The 25335-nt window shown below is 42.4% G+C and overlaps 1 protein-coding gene across 10 annotated transcripts in view; it reads right to left on the bottom strand.

Annotated features, from left to right (window-relative positions):
* The window catches only part of SLC8A1 (solute carrier family 8 member A1), a 346328-nt gene that overhangs the window by 29914 nt on the left and 291079 nt on the right, over positions 1 to 25335 (bottom strand). For all 10 annotated transcript variants that reach the window (XM_027113301.1, XM_027113298.1, XM_027113299.1 and 7 more), the window contains one exon: positions 15114 to 15389. In XM_027113301.1, coding sequence (XP_026969102.1) covers positions 15114 to 15389 — 276 coding nt within the window. The remainder of the gene's footprint in view (positions 1 to 15113; positions 15390 to 25335) is intronic.

Here is a 25335-nt window from a genome sequence, read left to right as displayed (position 1 = left end):
AAGGTTATGAATGGTTTATGTTTTCTTCCGTTTGCTCACTGTCCTTACCGAATTTGGCAAACATGCACCCCGTTTTGTGATATAAAGAAAAAAAAGGACACGGCCTTGAAAGGAAGCTTCTGACAACTGAGAGATCAACTTCATTCAATACAGTTATTTAACTGAGAAAGGAATAGAGAAACCTCAGTCAAGATGGTCTTTGGTCCCACTCTTACCACATACACCCCTGGCCCCTTCAAGAGGGGAACAGTATGTAAGGTAAAATAATTTCCCTGTGTGCAGAAATCTCATTTCAGATTCTTTGGTTGTTTGGATACTCTAAAATGACAAACGAAAAATAAAGGTAATATACTACATAAAATAAAATTTGAAAGATAGATACAAGAATGCAAATGATTGGGCTTCCCTGGTGGCGCAGTGGTTGAGAGTCCGCCTGCCGATGCAGGGGACACAGGTTCGTGCCCCGGTCTGGGAAGATCCCACATGCCGCAGAGCGGCTGGGCCCGTGAGCCATGGCCGCTGAGCCTGCATGTCCGGAGCCTGTGCTCTGCAACGGGAGAGGCCACAACAGTGAGAGGCCCGCATACCGCAAAAAAAAAAAAAAAAAAAGAATGCAAATGATTGTTGGGATTGTATTTCTTTGCTTATTAATATTTCCTATTATACTTACAAAGAATGTATTTAGTCTCATCTAAATAATGGGGTCTGTCTGGGAAGGGATGGAGGGTTGATTTTTAGCCTTTCCTGGTTCTTTCAGTAGTCATGGATATGGCAGTCAAATCCTTAGATGGAAGGAAGGCATCAACATACAATACACAAAGCAGGTACATTTCACAGGGTGAGGAGGGGGAGTGGAAGAGATGAAGAGGATATTTCCTGGCCATTAGGTGCTGGCCTAGAGCTCAGAGACATGAAGGTAGCCAGGACAGGCCATAAAGTGGAACAAAAACTCTAAAAAACAAATTTCACCCACTATAAAATATTCCCAGGGCCGGCTGTGAAGGGAAGAGATATGTCTCTCTTGGTTTCCTTCCAACCCCTCCTGTCAAGCAATGAAGGGCTGTAGAGCGAGGCCAAAGTCCTCGTTTAATTTTGTATTACAGCAACACATTTTATTTACTAAGAGTTGATTTTATTGACTTCAACTCACAAAATTGCTTTGCATATTCACTGGACCTGACAAATACTTTTTACAAACTTGATAAGGGATTTGTGCCCTTGGCATGTCTGGGAGGGGATGTCCCAAGTCTTTTATCATTTGTACCTGGGCTCTTACTAGAGATGTTATTTGTTATGCAAAGACCAGAGAATAAGGGGTAGGGCTCTCTCTAAGCTGCTGTGAATATGTGATGAGTCTGAGCTCTCCTGTCATGTTTTGTCCTCGTCTCTCTCCCAGGTACCAACACAGCTTAGTATTTAATACATGTTTTTTGATAAATAGCTCTTAGTTTTACAACATCTTACAATTTTTAAAGCACTTCCACAGATGTTATACTATTTGTTCTTCCTGACAATTCTGGGGTGGGGGGTGGCTGGGAACAGTACAATCAGCCCCATTTTTTCAGGTAGGGAAACTGAAGCTCCCTAGGGTGGATGGGCTGTGAGTGCAGAGGGTGAGCCTAGAACCCACATTCAGTGATGCCTGTTGCCCAGGTCTTCATGCTGCAGTCTCGTTTCTAGGATCCTTTATCATATCCTGTTCTCACCACATATTACCCCATGCTCTGAACCTAACACATCTAGATTGCCTAACTCCCAAGGCTGCTGCGGATATCAAAGAGATAATTACACAAATGTACTTTTTGAACAATGAAGCTATGCAAATGTAGTTACTGTTCTGTGTTCAGTGCAAAGGCCCTGCCCTCATGAAATCATTAATACCTTGGTGTGGATCATTTGTTGCATATTCTGAAGCTATAATGAGGCAGGCTGGGACCCTTTACTGGAGTGCTTGCACCTGGACAGTTGTCTCCTCAAGCAACAAAATACAAAGAAACTAGAAGGAATTAAAAATAACTGCATGCATGTGCAGTTGACGCAAAATTATGGACAAAAAGATACAAAAAGACCAAGAAAACTCAAGTGCCACTTCTGAAGAGCCCGGAGCAAAAGCAGGGTACTGTGCCTGCCCCCTGCACACAACACCACTAAAGGGGTGGGCAGAACACCTAAGCCAGCCCTCTGGCCCGACCACTGGACACCCCCCTAGCCTCACCCCGTATAAGGAACAAACTTGCCCTCCCTTGGCGAGTGGGCAAGAAGGGAACCTGTTACTTGCTTTTGCTCCCCGCTGCTGCAGCAGGGGCCCCAATAAAGCCTTGCCTGAATTTCTTTTCTGGTCTCTGATCGATTTCTGTTGATTAAGGGGGCCAAGAATCCTGGTTGGTAACAATCACCCAGAATATTTAGATGGGAGGAGAAAGCGTGTTGGGAAGAAACACTCAAGGCACTGACATCCTATCTGGTCAGAACAGATGGCGTGGGAGTGACAAGAGTACTAGCTACCAGAGAGAGACGGAAAACACCAGGTAACTCAAAGGCATTATTTGAAGTGGGGGGTCCAAGGAATGCAATACTTTTTCATAGTTTCTAAGACTAGAACTGTCTGGGTAAGTCTGCAAAGGGAACACCAAAGGCTTCAGTGATTAGGTGACTTGCCAACCATCAGTGCTATAAGGAGTCATACCACCCTATTAAAATACCATCCCCACACACACTCGATTCCACGATCCTGTTTTGTTTTCTTAACAATATTCATCCTCACTGCTATCTGAATTTTATCATAGTTTTGTTAAGTATCTGGCTTCATGGGATTAAATATCTGTCTTCTATTTCCCTCTAACTCCACCGTGTAGAACAGGGCCTAGCACTTAGTGTGTGCTCACTAAATATTTGTAAAATAAATAAATGAAAACGAAGGCAGAATGGCTCAGAAGCCTGTGCTTTGCCACTGTATCATATTGCTCCCTTTGTTTTAATTTTTAAAAATTTCCATGCCTAGTGACTGGTGAAGAGGGAAGACTGCTTAAATATTTGAGGATCAAAGATGCCACGTTGCCTCAGGGAGTCAGTTTGGGGGTTCCTCATTAGCTGTCGGTATCATCTGTCAGAAGAGTTTTTTAATTTTGAATATTACTAGTCATTAATATCCCCCCCATAGACTCAGCTCAGGTGTAGAAGTTGTAGAAGATCAGGTTTAATTCTTACTCTTAGGACAAGAACACTTGGTATAGCAGAAGTTACTGACGTCAGGTTCTTGTATGTGGTTTGCCCCCTTTCTCCCGAAATGTGAAACTCCAGAAGCTCAGAAGAAAGGGCAGGCAGTACCTGGAACCACTCCTAATGCAGCCTCACCCTGAGAGCCGACGCCCTCTCAACAGCCGGCCTCTCATTTGACAAATGGGTTAGTTTAGGGGCTTTGCTTTGCCATATTTCAACCATCTGAGGCATCACCGTCCATACCTAGAATCCTTCAGAGCAGGACATTTTCACAATCCTTGTGCACAATTATGATTATTTTTCTTTTGCAACTGTTAAGTCAGGAATGAAAAGGTGTAATTAGTCCTCTCCTGGGCCCATTTGTGGACCCCAGTGGGGATCATTTTAGTTTGGGACTACAGCAAGCCCTGCTTGTTATCTCAACACATGTGGGGTTTTTTTTGTTTGTTTTTTTGTTTCTTTTTACAGAGGTAACCTAAGAATAGCTTGAAATTTATGGAGGACCATGTCAAAAATCCCCCTGGGCTCCAGAGGGCAGGGGAGGGGAGAGGGGAGAGAAAACACCACATAATTTCCTGATTGTAAATAACTGAACCAACATAAGCTCTCTTCTGCTGGTACACAAAATACTGGATTTATAGGTGCTGAGCTAAACAGAGGTTATCAAAAATGGTCACGAATAGAATTGGCATTTCTGGATCATGTGCCAGAAAATGTGGCTGAACCATATAAAGCATTTTATCTATTTAAATCCTTTTCTGGAATAAAGCAGAGTATAAACAGTCATGCATAGCTCGTGCTTCCTTCCTGCGGAGAGGCAGGATGCAAAGTCTGTGTGCTGAGGGGCAACAATGGCGTTCCAGCTGGCATCGTGCATACATGCCAAGCACCGTGATTTCAGAGCCAGAATACACACCATCCCCAACAGATACTAAAATTCTTCTAGAGTCGCACGTAAGATTCGCCTTGTAAATTGAGCATCTCATTTGCCTTTTCTAAAAATACCAAGGCACCTTAAATTTGTTTTGTTGCTCGTGCAGTACTCATGACATGGAAATTAAATTATGCTTTTTTATAGCCCACAGTTTTTTAAGTTTAGTAACAATGTATCGTTCTTGGGGGGGCGGGGTCCTGGCACATGCCTCTGTTCTATAGGCCTTGGTCTCTGTTCCTAATGGTTTCCATGGATTTGTACTGATCCAAAGGCCAACACGGTGATACACAGGGGCCGTGGATGAGAATAAGCAGCTGAAGCTTGCCTCCTTAGTACTGTGTTATGATAAACTAACTAAAGGACTTTTAAAGTTTTTATTTTGTATTAAACGAGGTGTTACCCCAAGATTCATAGTGCTCATTCTAAGTACCACTGTGTGATATTTTCTCCCAGCAATCCCTAATATATGAGCCAAGGTTACTGCTGGCGGGAGGGTAATGGGACTGTTTTAAAAGGTGAGCAAATCCATATATGCACAAAACAATGAAGATGAAAAACGTCTCACACACGTAGACCGTAAACGTCTGTAGGGATTTTGTGATGAAATAAAAATGTTTAAATCTTACAGAATCCATGGTAAATCCCTAACATCATGTAGAACAAGTATAATTACTATCACATAGAGAATCCATGACATTTTGGCATTAAAATCGGTCCTCTTAAATATTGAGAACAGACAAATCTGTCAAGTCAAAAAGTACATTAGCGGTTATCTGGGGCTGGAGATAGAAACAGCGATTACCTATGTATGGCCATGAGGGGTCTTCCTGGGGTTATGAAACATTCTAAACCTGGATCAGGTTGTAACGGTTGCACAACACAGTAAATTTACTAAAAAAAAAAAAAAAATCACTGAATTGTATACTTCAAATGGGTGAATTTTATGGTATATAAATTATGTCTCAATAAAGTTGCTTAAAAATGCAGGCTGGGGCTTGAATTTAAAAGAAAAGAAAAAAACAGTGGGCCTTGAAAACTGTCATTTTCATTATCTTATTTTCAAATGTGCAAAGGGAGAAAGGAAAGTCATCACCCGTACGTTGTTTATCGGTCACTCAGTAAAGACCCACACTTGTTAATCCACAGGAAGGAAAACACCTAACATGCTCTCCCTACACTTGACGCTTGCTCCCTTTGGAATACACCTTGAGAGAGAAAAGAGGAAGCTTACATTTGTTTACGACGCACATCCATAATCCCACGTCTCTAAACACAAAACACACACACACACACACACACACACACACGCGCGCGCGCGCGCCCCTGAACAGCATGATGTTTCTGCCAGGTGTCCTTGCTTTGGCTGACCTAGAGTTTATAAAAAGGCCCAGTTAAGAGTAGGATGACATATTTTTAACTCCCCTTCCTTCACACCGTGACTGTTACGAGACAGTGAAGGTGGCTGGCATGCGGTTGGGACACTAATCCTAAACCTGCAAAGCTTCAGATAAGGCGTGACACACGCTGAGTACCCCTGCTCCCCGGACCACCTCCTGCTAGATGACAACCTTGTTATCACCCTGGCTCCTCCCCAGCCTTGTGCTCAAGGCCAGGTGCCCATGCAGCGCTGCCCTTTGAGAAAAAGAGGGGTTGTAACTGACAATGAAAAAAACTTAACAGGATTGAATACAAACTCTTCTTTTGTAGAGTTTAAGTTTTGCAGAAGGAATAAAGGATGCAAATACAATTTTGAAATGGGTCTTTTCCAGGCTGGCTTTTACTAAATGCTTTTGGGCTTGCTGCATACAGTCTATTTTTAGTTGAGGATAATAGGCGTTTCTGGTGCCATTTATGGAGCAAATGTTGTGAAATCTGGTGTCTGGCTTTCCTTCATTTCGCTCTGTCCTTGTAAAGTTTTGCTTACGTAGGATCCCTTCAATTTTAATGACATCACCCATTCGTGGGAAAGTGCGCTAGAAAGTACAGGGTGTTTCACCCCCCAACAGCTCCTCACTGGTGTGAGGTTAAGATAAGTTTCCATGAAAAGACATTTGAGTGACTGGGGTGGCCCAGGGCTGCTCCTCTGGCTGTGTCCCTGGGTGGCTTTGCCTCCTGGCCTGACTACAGATCAGAGGGCCCGTTTGCAGCAGTTCTGACCTTTCCTGGTGGCAAAGAAACTGACTGTGTATTACAGCATTTGAAAACAAAATATACCTGCCCTTTAGGGTCCTCTTGGGAGAACTGACACCATAGCCAGTGGGAAATCTTGGCTCAGAGTAAAGTAATTCTGTTTTCATTCCCATTTAAGATGATGTGAAATGTTAATCCTCCAGTTTAACATGTATACACACGGGAGCAGTGACACTTCCTCTTCAACTTGCGCAGAGTTGAAATGCCAGTGCTCAGGGGTTAAAGCTCACAGAGAGTCAGAGGCACGGCAGGAGACAGGAACACATTTGGGGATGTTCACCTCATCAGAATTCTTAACATAGGATAATAATAAAAATAGCCTGAGAATGTTCTTGACTTTCTGTTTCTTCAACGGCTGCAATATAGCAGAGCTAAAAATACCGTGGGAAGCCTAAACCCATTTATCAGTACGTTCAAGGAGAAGGGGAAAGAGGTCTAACATTTTTTACCAGGTCCACTATATGTAGGGCCTTGCACTGGATACTTTATAAAGGCATTCTCATATAGTCCTCAACTCTGAGGTGGATTTTCATGTGCCCATTATCCAGGTTAAGAAACTAAGGCTGAGAGAAATTAAGCAATTTGCCTCTAATAAGTGGGGGAGGGTGGGTTTGAACTCAGGTCTATCCGAATTTAGAATTCATGTTCTTTTATACTCTGTTGGTGCATGTTCACTAACATGGCACTAGAGAAGATTCTGCATAATTTTTCTGAGATTGAGACTGTTAACCAGTTAACCTGTGAGTCCAGGAACGAGAACACCGCATCTGTTTGAAGTAGAATGGAGAGGAAGTGATTCAATCAGTCTGATTCCATCTCCGAGGTAGCTCAGATGACTGCGGGAATTCAGAGTGACTGGGTACAATATCCCCTGAGAAGAGTTTTGTTCTGGGTGGGGTGCTGCTGTGTTGCCTTATGACCCCATCTCTTTGGTTAGCTCAGGGGCAGGCTGAGTGCGTATGTGGCTAGATGCTTTGGACGGTAACCTCTAGCGATCCTGCCCCCTGGGCTTCTACTTCTGCTAGAACACTGGAACTTGATTTCCTAAGCTGCCCTTAGGTCTTTGCAGAACGTGACTGCTGAGAGAGCATCCCCAATACACCCTTCCTGGGCCCCACTGACCCCAGTGCCTGGGCAGCCACATATCACAGGCAGCTTTGGTCTAGACCTGGAATGACCTAACCTCCCGTGTGGTTTCGCTTAGCAGCCCATGGCTGTGCTGATGAAGGTTATCTTGGCATGCTATTTTTCACCAGCTAGGTCAGAGTTGAACATGTTTAAGAGTTTCCAGTCATCTTAGTATTTCCTACATATAAAAATTGAAACATTAAGAATCTATGGGTAGAAGATTAGGTCTTTATTCATTTCTGAAGTTTTTTGAAGCATGGACTCCATGAGGTGTTTGATGCCAAAGGGAATAATGATAGTGTCGGACCTCAAGGAGCTTGAGTATAATCCATTGTTGCATGCTTTAAAAATGGAAAATACTAAAATTAAGGCAAAAAGGGAAATGAGGGATTTCCCCCAAATTGTAACCTATATGGGAAAGAGTATATGAAATGCTTACTTTGAAACTAAATCCCAGGTAGAATGATAGAGCGGTTAAATAACAGATTATAAGAAAGAGATAATATGGATTCCACCATTTACCACTAATATAAACTTGGATGAAATATGGTCAAATCATTTCTCTATAAGTCTTAATTTTCTCATGTACTGGTGCTCACTCTCCTATATGCTGTTAAGTAGCCTTTACACAGGGCCACCACTATATACATCTATGGATGTGGTACCCCGTACAGCTCCAGGGCATCATTTAGATGATGCTGAGCTCTTGAGATTGTAGCATACAACCTGGGCAACCATGTAAATCACTTCAGGATCCACTTAGAGATGAAGCAGCAGGACATAAGTTGTAAGTAAATGTTACTTAAGCATACTCTAGACTATCTTCGTTTTCAGAGGTGTTAGAAGTCAGGAAATTGAAAACTGAAAAAAAGGAATCAATTGCTAATATGTTGTTACAAAAACAAATATATTTTCTAGCACAGTGCCAAACAGAAAAATCTCATTTTCAGGAGATGGGTCTAAGGGACCAAAAAACCTTGGGAGGAGGGAAAGTCACTTCAAATAACTTAATGATATAACCTAAACAAGATAATAAATAATGTATAATGTACAAATGGTATTTATGCCTAGCACACAGTTGGAGCTACGTAATAAATTAAAAGAATTTCCTTCTCTGGTCATAAAACTTTTCATTCTCATTTTCTGACGGTTTCTATTCCTTTTTTGGCATTTTGAGAGTTGATCTCATGTAAATAATGATAATTATTTCTTGCATTTTATACCAACTTACAGTTTACAAAGTGCTCTGAAATCTGTATTACTTAAATCTCACCAACTCTTTAAATTGCCATGGGTTATTATGGCTATTTTGTAGGCAAGAAAAGCAAGGCTGGGTCAAGAAATTAATTCCAGCAACACAGTGAATAATGGTTAGAAGTTCTCTTTCCTGAATTCAGTTCTAAAGTTCGTTTCTACACCCTCTTGGTGCAATTCACCAACACTGCAATCAGAGAACAAAGTGAACAGCTAGTATGGCCGTTTTATAGCATGTATTTCCTATTGTATATAGGAGTCTGGAAGTGGTAACTTAAAAATGACATACAATTTCTCTAAAGAAAGATTTTTTAAAGAGATTCCATGTACAAAATAGGGAACCCCCCTAAAGTTGTCTATTTCCTACTCCTCCATGCCTTAAAATCTAGGGCGAAATAATTCCTACTTGACAGAACTCAAAGCATATTCGAAACACTGCAAGCAAACGGAAGTCTGACAATGCCAATGGTTAAGGGACGGCCTAGGATACCCAAGTTTTAAACTGTTCTGGTCCCAAGAGTAAACAACCAGTAAAGGGAAGATAAAGTGGGCGGTAGGCGAGCTTCAGGCACAAGCCCAACCAAGATGTATGGAGAAGGACCAAGGCAGGACTTAGGTCAAACTATTCCCAACTCATCAACATCTCGGAGTTTCCTCTGTCATTCAGGAGGAATACTTACTTCTATTTGATTTGATTGAAAAGGAGCAAGAGATGAAAGAAAAAAAATCCATATTTGGAATATGACGTAGAAGCTTGTCTTAATACACACAAGTTTTACTCAAGTAAATGACTATGGGCTAAAAGAATGTCAATTACAGGTAGTCCCTGCTACAGAAAAGGCTGGGCTACAAGTGTTCCTTCTTACACTTTTTTTTCTCTTGAATTTTGAGTCTTTTTTTCCAGAGAAGCAATGTGATAATAACATGGTTATGAACCTATGACTGGCTACTGCAAAATGCCTATTTAGCACTTCATAGAGAATACCTCAAGTTTTTTGGGCTCTGGACGCGCAGGCCCAGTGGCCATGGCTCACGGGCCCAGCCGCTCCACGGCATGTGGAATTCTCCCAGACCGGGGCACAAACCCGCGGCCCCTGTATCGGCAGGCGGACTCTCAACCACTGCGCCACCAAGGAAGCCCCCAAGAATACCTAAAGTTTTAACGGTACTGGACTGAGTTCTGGGTCTTGGAAGCAGAGATTATAGGAGAGAAAAGAATGAAGAGAGAAAACACATCTTCCTCCTCAGTTCCCACCATAGACACAACTATGAATGAGAAAAAAATGTTTCTGCTCTGAGACTCTTAGTGCTCTGAAGTTTAGTTTTGACCCTTCTTACTACAGTAACCTACTCGGGTATATTCTACTCGTCAAAAATAAGCTACACTATAGAAATAGCTATTCATCTCCCTTGATTCTAACTTTAATTCTTAGCTGAATCTACAAGGTGTTAGGAAGAAAGCAATCTGACAAACCAATTCATACTCATGTGTAAATGATTGTCCATTAATTTATAATATACACATACACAAACACATGCACAAACATAATTGCATTACTCATGTGTTAGCTAGGCATCATTCTGGGGGCCAGGGATATAACAGTGGAAAAGGGCAAGGTTTCTGCTCCCATGAAGCTTACATTTCAGTGAGGAGGGCTGGCCAATAATAACGCTCCAAAAGAAATAAACCAACAAATCCACAAAGTTATAAATAGGGTGATATAATACAGGAAAACTGGGTGACCGCTTTGCATTGTGTGGTTAGGGAAGGTCTCTTTGAATAGGTGACATTTAAGATGAGATATAATTGAAGACAAAGAGCCAGTCTTGTGCACATGAAGGGGAAGAGCACTTTGGACAGCTAGCACAACCCTGAGGAAGGAATGGACTTGGTGCATGAAGGACGAGAAAAAGGCCAGTGGGGCTGAAGAGCAGTGGGCAAGGAGGTAAACAGAACAGAAACACAGAAAGGGGCCAAATCAGTCGGTCTTTGTAAGCCAGATTTATGCTTTCGAAGTTTATCCTAAGTGAAAGAGGAAGCCTTGGAAAACTGTAAGGAGAAATGTGGTCTGAGTTACATCTTAAAACAATCTCTAGCAGAAGCATGGAGACAGATAGGGGGCTACTGCAGGGATCAGATGAGAGAGGACGGCTGCCTAGACTAGCATGGCTGTGGTAGAGACAGCTAAGTGGGTCTGATCAAGATATACTGTAGAGGAGAGATCTGCAGGAGTTATGAATGGATTCACTGGGGAGGAGGAAAAAGGAATCAGGAACACCTGGGTAGATAATACTGTTTTCCTGAGAAAGGTGAGATATGGGAAGAATAGGTTTGGTTGAAGGATAAGGCAGCTGGGCAGTAGAAGCCAACAGTTCTATTTGGATATGGTAATTCTGAGCTGTGAATGACACATCCAGCATTGATACAGGAAGGCGGTTGGTATATGAATCTAGAACGCAGGGAAAAGTTGAGGCTGGGGAGCTACATTGGGTACTCACTGGCATATCGATGGCGTTTAAGCCTTGGATACTGGGATGATGGCCCAGGGGGTGAGCATGGACCAAGAAGAGGCCTGGGGGGACCAGGCTCTGGCTCTCTCCAACATTGAGAGGTGGGAAGAGACTGTTCCTCTCTTCTCCAGACAGGCGGCTCTGTAGAAGGGCCATTCAGGCAAAGAGGCTGTTCCTCTATTAACAGTTGTGGGTCTTTAAGGTCTTATAGGCACACCTGAGGGTGGTCAGGAGTCCTTTTCTGCCAGTAGGTTATAATGAACATTTCACTACCAGTTGGTATGAAGAAGCTCTGTCTCACCTGCAAAGTCATAAGCTCTTTTTTCCAAGATTTTGAATATGGTAAAAAAAAAAAAAAATACTATTAATGACATACATAGATATTGAATCCTGCCCTGAGGCAGGAGGACTAATAGGGAAGGTTTTCAATGCCCATAAGGCCATCACAATCTAAGCATCTAAGTCTCACCTCCAGGAGGCAGCAGTTTACCAAACACTAGCCCGGAACCCTTCTGCCTTAGGAAAACTGTCAAGACTTCAGCCTAGACAAAGAGCTGGGCCCCAGGACCAATACAGATGAACGGTAGGGGTAAGTGAAGAGAAATAGTTGTCTTTTTTCTTCTGCCTATAGCAACTGGGCTTCGTCACTTGAGAATAGCATCTTTTTTTTTCCCCCGATAAGTCAGGAGATACAATAAAGCAATGCTCTTGTTTATGGTTTCCTTTGCTGTGCAAAAGCTTTCAAGTTTCATTAGGTCCCATTTGTTTATTTTTGTTTTTACTGCCATTTCTCTAGGAGGTGGGTCAAAAAGGATCTTGCTGTGATTTATGTCATAGAGTGTTCTGCCTATGTTTTCCTCTGAGAGTTTGATAGTTTCTGGCCTTACATTTAGGTCTTTAATCCACTCTGAGCTTACTTTTGTGTATGGTGTTAGGGAGTGTTCTAATCTCATACTTTTACATGTACCTGTCCAGTTTTCCCAGCACCACTTATTGAAGAGGCAAAGTGAGAGAGTGGCATGGACATATATACACTACCAAACGTAAAATAGATAGCTAGTGCGAAGCAGCCGCATAGCACAGGGAGAACTGCTCGGTGCTTTGTGACCACCTAGAGGGGTGGGATAGGGAGGGTGGGAGGGAGGGAGACGCAAGAGGGAAGAGATATGGGAACATATGTATATGTATAACTGATTCACTTTGTTATAGAGCAGAAACTAACACACCATTGTAAAGCAATTATACTCCAATAAAGATGTAAAAAAATAAAGCAATGCTCTGAAGCATCAGGGTTGAAGAATAAAGTCAGAAATATTGAACAAGATGCTGAATGAACAACTGGCCGTTTTTGGCGGGGGGAGGTTTATATAGATATGATCATCTGAGATTATCTGTGAATATATTGTTTGGGGAGTATGCTACACAGTTAATACTGCAGCAAATTATAGGAATTCTCCCACTAACAGAGCAAGGAAATCTGTTTCCCAATGGGAAGAATTTACGGCAGTGTAGGGAAACCATTTTGACAACTAATGACTCGCTGTATTATCCCACAGGCTTTCTTACCTCTCGATACCCCTACCTGGGTTCTGAGCTGTTTTTAAATGGCAGAACAAATGACTCCGAGCACTAGGTTCACTGTAATCCACATTTCATGTTACAGAAAAGAATTTAATCATACGGCTTCCACACTGTTCAAAAGAGTTCATTAATACAAGAGATACAGAGCCATTTTGGCAGACTGGTATATAGAAAAAGGAACCCGCTTTGAGATACTGGTATGACGAGTTGAGAAAAAGAGAAAAACACCCCAAGACATTTTCAGGCCCAAGGATTTCATGTAGGGAAAACATTTTTAAAATCCCTTTTAAAGCAAGAGATGCATTCGGTAGGATGAACTGCTGACTTTTCAGAAAGGCAGGCTAATTTTGGATAAGTGTCGTGAGACCTAAGTTTGCCTTCATTACCATAATTTGCACACATTCTCCTCAAGCGTTAAACCCATGGTCGAGAGTGTGTACTAACTTGGGCACCGCTTGATCGTGATTTAAGCCTTAAGGCAAGAAGGCTCCCCCAGACATTTTCCTATAGTAACCTCCGATAGAGCCATGGCTAACGATGATGCTTAGTTCCTGTGGTTGTATACTTGTTCTCTAAACAAAGCAACTTAATATGAATACTTTAAGTTTTTCCTCTTGCTTGCTACATTTCTGGTCATTTTTGGAAAAAGTTAAAAATAAAGACCAAATATAGACCTGTTGGAACACCGCTGGGGTTGAGGGGGGATCAGTCAACCCCAGTTGATCAGCAGTCAACCGGAAGACTCTGCACAGCTCTGCTCACTAAGGCGGGGAGGGAGAACACTCTCGAAATCCCTCAGCTCCTCCATTAACTCAGCTGGACCCCCAACACCGTGCTGGGCCCAGCATGATCAGGACTCCTAAACAGTCGATCAGTTGTAATACACCATGTGCCACGGCTCACCAGGATGTATCTGGACCTTTCATCCATCCTTCGTTTCTCAAGGGGTGAGGCGTCCAAATTCATACTCGTCAGATCCTCCTTAGCCATTCAACACCATAATCACAAGCGCTGCTCTTTTATTGAATCCCATGTCCCAGATGCTTTCCTAGCTATATAATTTTATAGGCGTTTTCTCCAATCCTTACCCTGATCCTGCAAGTTAATATGGTTGTCCCTATTTCATAAATGAAGAAACCGAGGCTCAGAGAAGTAATCTATCCATAGTCACTGAGATAATGAATATCTGAGAAGAACAGCCAGTGATTTCAGTCAAGAGACACATGGTTTAAACTGTGCTTGCTTTCAGACTCAAAAGCCAGGTCGCCAACTATGGCAAGTGTTAGTAGAAGTCACAGCATTTTCATTAAGGCTGTGGCAAAGTGGGAAAGTGGGAGAGGAACGGCACCATCCGCAGGGCTGTATTTCCCCTCAATTCCTGCCTTTTCCCAAGCCCACTGCAACCCTTGTCATTGACCTTCTGTTGGTAGAGATGCAAGTCTTGTTGCTCTAAGTTGAGACTACACATCTGTCAAGATGTCAGCTAGTGACAGGAAGTAGGTCCAGAACTTCAGTTACAATAAGCTCTGATGTGTATCAGAGTCACCTGTGAGCTGAACACACATTTCTGGGCCCTTCCATAGGTTGGCTGTGGGTCTCAGGCATTTGCATTTTTAAAAACAAACTCCCAGGTAATTCTGATGCCCATCAAAGTTTGAAAATTACTGCTCTCAATGTTATGTTCAGGAGGACGAGATCTTACTCAGAAGAGGGAGTACACATAACGAGCTACAGCTGCAGGCTGGAAGAAAAATTCAGCTTAGCGGGAATGCATGAAGGGATGTCCACCTGGCCTGCTTATTTTGCTCAGGATAACTTTTTCCTGTTCTGATCCATGTCTGTTTTCTATTTACTCCCATTAATGTTTGGGTCAAGAGAATCATCAGGTCTTAAATATTTATCTTAGTTACCCAACAAATACCGCGCTTCATCCAAACTTGACTAAATACATAGAAGACAGAAATTTTGTTCTTGAAGATAATTCTGTAGTTGTGTTTTTGAAAGTTCTAATTGTAATGGGAAGCTGACCTATCAATCTAATCACCAAATCAATCTGCTCTCTCCGTGCAGGCAGGCCCTCTGGGAATGCTATCCTGTCATGATGATACTGACCAGCTTTCTAACCTTGAGAAATGCCATGACGATGTTCTGGCGGTGACCTTATGCACAGCTCTGGGCTTTTGTCTTTCATAGGCCTGGTTTGTTAGCACGGCACTTGAAATTGTAGGAACAAAAGGGTCAAGAAAGCAAATGGGCTTCCGCTCCTGGGGGAATCACACAGGGATGTATTCATTACCTGGCACTGACGTTCCAAGTGCGACGAACACTACCGCGGTCACCGAATCCTTCAGGCCGATGGTGCAGCCGAAGTGGGAAGCCAGGTCTCCGATGAAAGCCGTCAGTATGCCAATCATGAGGATGGAGACGATGAAACACGCCCAGCCATTCCAGTATTCTGTAGGGGGGACGAAGGCGAAGAGAACCTTCCAGAACACAGTCAGAAAGTGCATCACGTAATCGAAGCAGGAGGGCAGCTTCTCCTCCCCACATTCATCGTCGTCATCATCTTCCCCTAGAGAGAAAGGAATGAGGAATATTTCATCAAAATCTGTGCTATCAGGGTTTTCCTCTCTCCCACTTTCTCCTTCCTAGGCCTGTTGGCCCTCCCTTGAGAGGTGGGTGAAGCTTTGGGTTTTCCAAGAGTCAATCATAATCAACCAAATCATTATTAAGGTACTGACATGCCCCCTCGCTGTGGTTCACGGATCAACAGCAAAACCTTAAGCCCCAACCAGTTCTGGTTATATGCAATCAACACATACTTTCTACTCCCACGTCACCTCCCGTGAGTATTGTCATTTCATGGAAGTGATAAGGATTTCTCCCCAAAGGCAGGAAAGTCGTGTGCCATGCTTGGAAAAAAGCCTCCTTTAATGAAAGAGGACTGACAGTTCTTCTACCAGGATTCTTTCCTTCCAGCTCGGAGTCTAGCTCTGGGGATTCATGGCCATATGATCCTGTATCGGACCATGTTCTAACAGGGCCCTCCAGCTTCATCTCCTACAACTACTTCAAACTCAAACTTCATCCCAGCCAAATGGAATTATTTGCAATTTCTAAAAAACTGTATGTAATGTACTTTCTCCTACTTTTGTCCTTTAGAACTAAACGTGCTTGGCATATCCTAATCCCTCCCTCCTTATCCTTTAAAAAAAAAAAAATCACTGCCCTTGTGAAACTTCCCCTGACCACCACCCTCCCGCCCCTTGCCCTCCAGCCTTCTGGGAACTTCTTGGGGCTTCCATAGCCCCCCCCCCCAACACTGCTAACACTGGATCACTGTGGTCCCTGAACAGCAGCAGGAGCACAAGGGAATTTTTTAGAAATGCAAATTTCTGGCCCCGCTGCATCAGAAACTAGGGGAGTGGGGGTAAGGTGGGAGGTGTTTGAACAAGCCTTCCAGGTGATTCTCATGCATGCTCAATTTGAGACCAGTCTCTAGATTGTGCCTGTTCACTTTTCTTCTCCATTTGACTATGAGCCTGTCAAGGGCAGGAGTTTGTTCATTTTTGTGTCCTTAGTGTTTGGTCTAATCTCCAGCACGTGCATGCATGTATGAATTTCCACTGACTTTATGTAACTACTTAATTACATAATACACATAGGTAACTACTTAATTACATAACACACACACATGTAACAATGTTGCCAAGTAAATTCACAAAGCTTACTACTTAAAGGAGCCAGGAAATTAATAGTATTCTAAAATAGAAACTTCATTTACAATGTGATACAATCCCCATTCACATATTTTAAAATTGAGCTACTGAACGTCACCTCTTCTTGAAGTGGTGGCTAGTACATATTTACGTCTTTTGTAGCCATTTTGGAAAGAACTTCTCCTTGAGACTTTGTTTCACCACTACCACCTCCCCGAACCTTGTCACCAGGGATCCACTTCCTCCAACCAATGCAGCTGGCAGCTGGTGAGGCTGTCACACTTCCCAGCTGTCTGCCCAATCTTAGATTGCCAGCATGGGGCAAACGTGCGTACTCTTCATGAGACACTCCTTGGTGAGGCCCTCTGGAGCAGCACATAACTGGGAAACCCTCTTAAATCCAAGGAGCTTTGAGGGAAAAGTGCCTCTCACAAAATACGAGGAGTGTCTGGATTTGTAACTTGTCATCTTACAGGACGAAAGAAGAGGCAATGGTTCGCTCTTCAGTGAGTGCGCAGTCAGAATTATTATGCACATAAACTTTGGGGATCTGCAGAGAAAGTAGCCTCATCTTTGAGGCTCTGGAAGGTCTCCAATAAGCTCTCGGGAAGAAGCCCTCAGCAGACGGATGGAATCACCTTTGGAAACGAACAAGGTAGAGGACTTGACTCAGGTCAGCTGATGGAAAAGTGAGTGACACACTAGAGTGAAAGAGCCTAGTTGCCCATGTTAAAGTAATTGACCAAGGAGGCCATTAGACGGGAGTGGCTCTAACGCCCTAGTAACGGAATGTGAGCAAGCCGAAACCTCAGCCAGAGTCAATTCCTACAAATACATTTGTATCTGAGAAAATGAAACTGAGGAACCAACATTCACAAACAGCCCACCTAGGCTCTCCTAAGTAAGGCAACTGCTTAAGCTAGAGCCACTCAGCTTCCTTGCTTCACTTCTGAGTCTGCTCTGTAAGAGGCTGTTCCCAGCTCCTAACGGCAGAGTGCCCCTAACCACTTCTGGTTTGATTCTGCCTGAGGTGAATCCACGTTTGCTCAAATAAACTCTTAAAAACTTTTAGTGTGCCTCAGTTTATAATCAACCATTTCCTACAGTGCTCACGCTGTATGGGTATTACATATTTCTAATATCATCCGTGCCTGAAAGTAGAAGATGCTTTTAAGGAAAAGCACATGTTGTGGACTGAATTGTATCTCCTCCAAATTCACATGTTGAAGCCTGACCCCCAGTCAAAAAGTGTGACTGTATTTGGAGATAGGGCCTTCAAAAAGATGCTTCAATGAAAACGGGGCTGTTAGGGTGGCCCTTTATCCAATCTGACTGGTGTCCTTATAAGGGGGAATTGGGACACAGAGAGATAGCAGGGACACATGCACATGGAGGAAAGACCACGCGAGGACACAGCAAGAAGGTGGCCCTTCCTTCCCCCAAGTCAAGGAAAGAGGCCTTGGGAGAAGCCGAACCTGCCAAAACCATGATCTTGGACTTTTATCCTCCAGAACTGAGAAAACGCATTTCTATTGTTTAAGCTCCCCAGTCTGGGGTATTTTGCTGGCAACCCTAGCAAATTAGTACAGCCCCTTTGGAAGCATCCTGTGGCATAGCACTGACATATAGGAACAGCCACTCAGTGTTTCTATTACTTACTCCTTTCTTGTTTCCTTCCATTTCTTCTTTTTTCCTTCTGTTACTGAACCAGGTTCGTTTTGCCCCAAGCACAGCAAGCCAAAACGCTGAGAGGGTTTTTCCCCAAGGCAGCCAAGTGAAGAGACGGGAGAACAAACCTCAAAGCTCCCTCTATGAAAGCAGAGGGTTCCGGGTATTTATGGGATGACCAATAAAGAAGCAGAGTGGTCTGGGGTGTGGGGAGCATGGGGAAAGGCGATTGGAAAAACGTGCAGTAACCTTGGTTCTGCTCAGGCGTACCTAAGCACGTTCAAAATATCACTGAGCTAGCATCCACGCATGCCCAGAGGAGGGTCAGTGGTCCCACCCAGTCTTAACCAGCTCAGTTCCAACTAAACACAGCTGACTCCAAGTCCCTAAAACAACTTGGGCCAACATCTTATTGTTTAAGCTACTTGGAGGACCTGCAAGTTTCAAAATGGCCTTGATTAGTGAGGGCAGGTGAAATGGATTTGACTCTCAGTTTCACTTCTTTCACCTTTCTTCCCATTTCCCTTTTACCCTCCACTTGAGCTCCAGGTGGAACTCACTGTGAGAGCTGCAATTGTTAGTCCTTGTTTGAGGGGGGTAGGAAGAAGAGGACCATGCTAATGATTACTCTACCTCCTTTTCTCCCTGCTTCCCAATCCAAAGGGGGGACTGCATGTACCCCAGGAAAGCTCAGAAAAAGCACTAGACTTTCTAGTTATATTTATTTTGTATCTGATCCTTCAAAATATCTATATTTGTAAATATTTTATCATTTTATAGGGGGTTTGATTAGAACAGTTTGGAAAACACTAGATTTTAATCAATCATTCATAGAAACACAGATTATTCTGCCTCTAACTCTACAAAATTACTTAATTTGGGGTGTCTAAGTCTCATACTGTGGAGACAAACAAGAAAACAAATAATGAAGCTTCTGAGAAGAAATGACACTTATAAATTGAGAGTAGATGTTGTATTTGTCTTCAAGATGGAAATAATAACCCCTTTCCCATGAGGAATGTGCAAGGGAATAATTAGATCATTTCTGCAAAGTGTTTGAGGATATTTCAAGGTAATGATTATCATGGTAGTTATCATTATTTTCCTCCACTTAGGATTGTTACTGTGTTTCCCCATCATTATTTAATTACTTGGTCAAGATGCTGGGTCCTAAGGTGACATTCTCGGTTTTTAAAAACAAAATCTAATATTGCCCTCTGGAATTAACTTTATGACTTGTACGTGTACAATGCAAAATGTGTGTGTGTGTATGCATGCGAGAGAGAGAGAGAGAGGGAGAATTTCCTTCTGTAGGCTTCCAACATTATAAGGAATATTAAACATCTTAATGCTTAAGTCTGGACTGGGAGGCCCATCTGTTTTATTGCATTTGAAAGTAGAAGTGGCTTCCCATCTTTTTCCTGGAATCTCACTGCTCTTTATAAATTTTAATCTCCCACTCAGATGTTATTTAAATATTAAAAATGACCCCTGACTGCCATGTATGAGACACAATTACCTTGTCTTGGAGAAGGACAAAGAAATACTATATTCATTCATCACCACCTGGACTATACTTAAAAGTGTGCTCCTTGCAAAGAGCAGTGGAGCATTAAACACACACACACACACACACACACACACACACACACACACACACACACCTGGAGCATCTTTTATGTGATGGTAGAGATGACAGTAATTTGCTGGTATGTTTGCCAGCTCAGGGTTACTGGATGCTGTGTAATTCCTTCGAGTCTCTCTTCTGTATTAGCAAAGAAACAGGCAGGTTGGTGGGTTTCCTTTTATAGGATCCCAAACAAAGGATCCTCTTATCCCAGAATCCTTCATTTCAGCTTTATGGATTTCAGTAATGGGAAGATAACAAACAAGCTGTATTTGATTAATCCCTCTCATGGCTTTTTAAATGGTTTCCTTGATTCATACCGGACTTCCTAAATATAACTACAAAAGTAGTCTAATCATTAACATCACAGAGAGTGGACAGAGCATCCCTTCAACTACTGATATAATGGTACTTGCCCGGGCCCTGCTCTGGAGCATGAGAACAAGGGTACTGTCAGCACAATTAATTGATCAAGAAAGGCAATCCCTGGGCTTGGCACCTGCAGAGTACACAGCAGCTAAAGTAAACCAGGTGTTAATTTGTAGAGATGCTCAGGGTTTGGCCTCAGGGAGAACTTTAAGAACTAGAAATAGAGGCTGCTGGGGTGTAATGGACATTTGGGTCTGAAGACTTAAGTCAATTTCTGGTTCTAATAGCTTGTTTGGGGGCAAGACGCTTGACCTTCCTGGGCCTCAATTCTTCATCGGAAGAGTTTCCTAAATCCCACATCACAGAGCTATTGTAAGGACCAGGAGAGGAAATGTCCAAGTCCTTTGTAAAACTGCAAACCCCTTTACAGATAGATGTGCCATATTCCATCACTGTTATTTGTCAGAAGAAAGGCAGTAAATCAATATGATCTGAGTATCTTGACTGCACAGAATCTATATTGTTTGAATGAGCTGTTACCACTACAGCTTCCCCGAACTGCTTGGTTTTAAGAAGAAAAAAGGAAGAAAGGAACAGAGGGAGAGAACATGATGGGGTGTCTACTAAATGTCAGACACTGAGCTAACTTTTTTCACATACCTGATCTTATTTAATCCCTACCATAACCGCATCATGAATCCCATCGTACAGATGAAGTTCAGAGATGTTAAGTGACTTTCTAAAATAATGACACAGTCAGTAAGTGGCTGAGTTGGGATTTGATCTAACAGCCCAGGGAACATTTTACTTCCCATGATGTCTTGTTGAAGCAAGCTGAGGACTACAGCATCGATCATCACACACTGATTCAAAGTTTGAACCTGAGAATTCTTCTGATGCCCCGTGCTATAGAAATGCAATGTTGCCTTGTTGTAGGACTGTAAAAATGATGTGGCAGCATCAGTAATGTTTGTCTTCTAATTTATGTTCTAGCTATGATATGTTTTTGGCAGTCAGCCCTATGCTCTTTCTCGAGTTCCTGGGGACTAACTAAACCCAGGAGACAAGACAATACAGTAAGGGAGAGCATCATGGTTACGGCTGATGTTAAATCTCTAGAGTGTGGCAAGTTATTTTCATTTCCTGTCGTCAAAGGCCAACCATTTGAATCAAACATCCTGGTTTGCATCTAGCTCTTCACTCTAGAATTGGGGAAACTGGCCTAAATTATCACAACTCTGGAATGGAAAGCAGTTTAGAGAATCTTGTTAATCGGAGAAACTGACTTTCAATTCCTTCTAGATATTCATTTATTTATAATTAGTCCATTTTTATTTTGCAAGACTATCCTCCAACTATGAGAATAATGAGAACGATCAGAATGCTTTCCGGGAGCATGACACGATGGGTTTAGGATGGTATTTGTGGGCAACCACACTGCCTTCATGAGATCGTCTAAGCCCAATAGGTGTTACTCAGTGGCCTCATGTAATATACAAATCAATAACCATGAAGGTGGATCACTACAGTGGTTTTCTTCATTCTGTAGACATTGTTTTGGGCATAATTTCTTTCTGAAATTTTATTCCTTTTTTCCCGTGTGGTTGATTTGATTTTGTTTCTCTTTAGTTTCTGAGCACAAAGATTTGTTCTCTTCAAACAGATTAACAAGCTAATTTGTTACTGAATGGGCTTTCTCTTCCATAGCTATCACTTTTTTTTTTTTGCAACCCGATATACAATAATTATAAATCAAGTTCCACTCTTCTGTTGTATATTTCCATTTCTCTTATTCAAAGGTTCTTACAAAATTACTAAATATTTTAAATGAAAGAAACTTTAGCAATCAGCTAATTTACCCCTTCTAATTTTAAGAGAACAAACTGAGAACTGATTCAACTGATGAATTTTTGTTCACCTTACAGAAAAACCCGAGCGAACTTTTTGCCCAAATGCTTATTCCCTGATGCAAAGTAGAAGATGTCAGCAACTTTTCTTCCAAGTATATTGCAAGATAATTCCTTATCAACAGAGATCTCAAAACACAATTCACTCAAATTTCTAGATCTGTGAGTTGCCAAAGCACAGGGAAAGAATACAGACATTTGCTTCTATCAAATGAAACGTGTGGGGATTAGAAAAATACCTGAACTTAAAGCACTGGAAGGGTTTCGGAACCTGCCCATGTCAGCTCCCTGTTTAATGTGAATTTCTTTAAAATCTCTTTGCCAAATAGTCACCCATGCCACACTTGAGAGCCTCAGCTATTAGGGAGTTCATAGTCTCACAATGCACAGTTTAACAGCTCTGGCTGTCAGCTTGGGCTGGTAGGTCCATTCATTTGTCCGGGTCCCATTCCTTAAGCCATGTGGAGTAAGTTTAATCGTGTTCCACGCGACATTCCTTCAGGTACTTGATGCTGACTCCTCTCATTTCACCCTCAGTCCTCGCTCCAAGTTCAGTCTGGCCATGCTCCTCTGAGCAGTCTGCTGCTTCTTCTTTTTTTAATTTTTATTTTCTATTGGAGTCTAGTTGATTAACAATGTTGTGTTAGTTCCAGGTGTACAGCAAAGTGATTCAGTTATACACATACATGTATCTATTCTTCTCCAAATTCTTTTCCCATTTAGCTTATTACGGAATACTGAGCAGTGTTCCCTGTGTTATGCAGTAGGTCTTTGCTGGTTACCTATTTTAAATAGAGCAGCGTGTACGTGGAAGGGTAGGGGGAAGGGATAGATTGGGAGTTTGGGACTGACATGTACACAGCCTTCCTTTTTAGAATGCAGTACGTGGAGCTGAATGCAACTCCAAGAGGCGCTTATTTGCCTGCACCGGGGAAGGTCTTTCGCCATCCTCATTCTGGGCACTTTTGTTAATGAACACGTTGGGCTGACATCACACATTGTCATACGAGTAAACAAACATCAACAATCCACTCTTCCGAAGACATTTCTAGGTCATGTCTTCCGTTTTCCACACTAGCGTAATTGATTTTGGGGGACACAATTGTACAACCTTTCACCTATCCTTAATAGGAAGTGATTAAAAGAAGTGATTACTTACTGTCTTTTCAATCCATGTAAAACTTTGTCATGAGAAAACTCGAACCTTGATAGCATACCAGCTCTTTCTAAGAAGTGTCACTCTTGAAGCCTTCTTTAAAATGTATTTGGATTATGACTAAGTCTCTCGGTGTGGCCAGTTATCCTTGTGGGTGGCGGGCTGTGGGCCCTTCTGATGGTCTCTAGTCTCACTGCCCTCGTCCCCTGCAGCCAAAGGCCTGAGAGCAAGCCTGGTCATATATCAAGAGGCCCGTCTTTACTAAGTCGTGGGGATCAGAATTAGTGTGGAGAGCCCACGCCTAAAATCCACTGTGCCTAGACACCACAGCTAGGAGTATGTCCTTTATTCTAGAGACGACTTGACTGATCTCCAGTTTTCATTCTATTTCCTTGGAGAGATCCATTGGATATCAACATCATGTTGTAAGAAATATGAGTTCGAGACTGCTGTAGCTTTGTGACGTGAACTTCTGGCCTGTTCTTAGAGGGAGAGGACACCTATATAGGCCCTGTTAATCATCCCCACCATCTACTTCCAAGCCAGAGATAGCTATGGGCCATTCTGCCCCACAGGACCAGTGCGACTTTCACTCCATACTTGGGCGGTTAAGGAAAGGTGATATGTGACAATCCTGAAAGGGACACTTGAAGGCAGTTCACTCTCTGTGCATAAGTTTCAACCCTGTTGGACACAAATGAACCCCTGGGTGAAATTTTCCACAAAGAACAGAATGCTTAATAGTTGAGGTCATTATGGACCTTGTTAGGATGGTTAACACAGCACAAGAAATATCTAACGTGACAGAAATATTTCTCAGCAAATGTAGCCACTGTCAAAATGAAAAACGGATCCACTAAGGAGTTCTAGCTCCATGCAAGTTTGATTATTAGCCAAATGAATCAGTTTAAAGCTGAAACTCGATTGCTTAGCCTCTTTCTTTTTAAAGAATTCCTCTATGTGAGCTGAGGGCTCCTAAGTGACTGGGGGCTGACAGAATTAGTCACATGTGGGTTTTGCCCCAAGCTTTATTTTTGCAAAATCACTCCAAGTCAGGCTGAGTCTTGAAATTCAGAGGGTCCTCTTACCCTTTATTGCTTGTAGGATTGACAGAATTTCAGGCTCTTGCAATAAAGGAGCATCTTGCCTGCAGACTGGAGCACCTAAGAAATAAACCTCCAAAAAGCAGAGGTGATACTCAGCAATGTAGATGCCTCCTGCCAGTTTAGATGGTTTAGTTAAAGTGGGTAGTATGTGGGCACACTAGATTCCAAGACTGGACCCAGGGCTCTGATAACTCTTTGTAAATACCAGCAGCTGTGTCTGAATTAGCCTCCTGGAGTGTGGGAAGCTGAGCCTTGGGGGAACTGGGCAGCAATAACCCTGTAATTGTCAACAACAACAAAAATCAACATTATGTCCTAGGAAAATGTTGAAATTTATATAAACAGTAGATGTGTATCAAAGATTGCCCCACATGCAGAGGAGCACAAAGACGATCTAGATTCTCTTAAGATGCTGCTGGGATTAAACTATAAATTCAGATTCACTTACTAAGTGCCTAACTACCTTCATGCATATGGGTCAATACACACATTCCACTTAATCTCCCAGAAATCTGGTAAAGTAGGTATTATTTTCTCCATTTTAAAGATGAAGAAACGAAGGCTCACAGTTTAAGTGACTTGCTTATGAGATTTAAACTCTTTCACTTTATTGCAATTACTTGACCCATTTTTCCCAGAGAAAAAAATCTCTGTGGTTTGTCCAGCAACAATCCAATCTGATAAAAATCTAAGCTCATCTGACATTACTTTATGAAAAGTGTAATTGGGAAATAACCTACCTCCTTAAAATAAACCCCTGCATATGCTACCGTGTATAAAATATTGAATGCTCTTTCAGGGAATGAATGGATGACCCTACTTCCTTTCTTCTTCCTAAAGAGTCTGGTTTTCTTTTACTCTTTGGGAAAATCCTCTACTAGTGGCTTATGTCAGCCCTGGGGGGAAGTGGGATTTTCTTCATACTGTGGCAAACATCAATCTCTCTGCATAGAGAATGGAATGGAC

The sequence above is a fragment of the Aethalodelphis obliquidens genome, unplaced genomic scaffold (genome assembly GCF_003676395.1).
Source record: "Aethalodelphis obliquidens isolate GAN/ISIS:26980383/991018 unplaced genomic scaffold, ASM367639v1 scaffold12, whole genome shotgun sequence".
Classification (NCBI taxonomy): Eukaryota; Metazoa; Chordata; class Mammalia; order Artiodactyla; family Delphinidae; genus Aethalodelphis; species Aethalodelphis obliquidens.
Note: the sequence above shows the minus strand (reverse complement) of the source record. Positions and strands in the feature narration are given on the sequence as shown.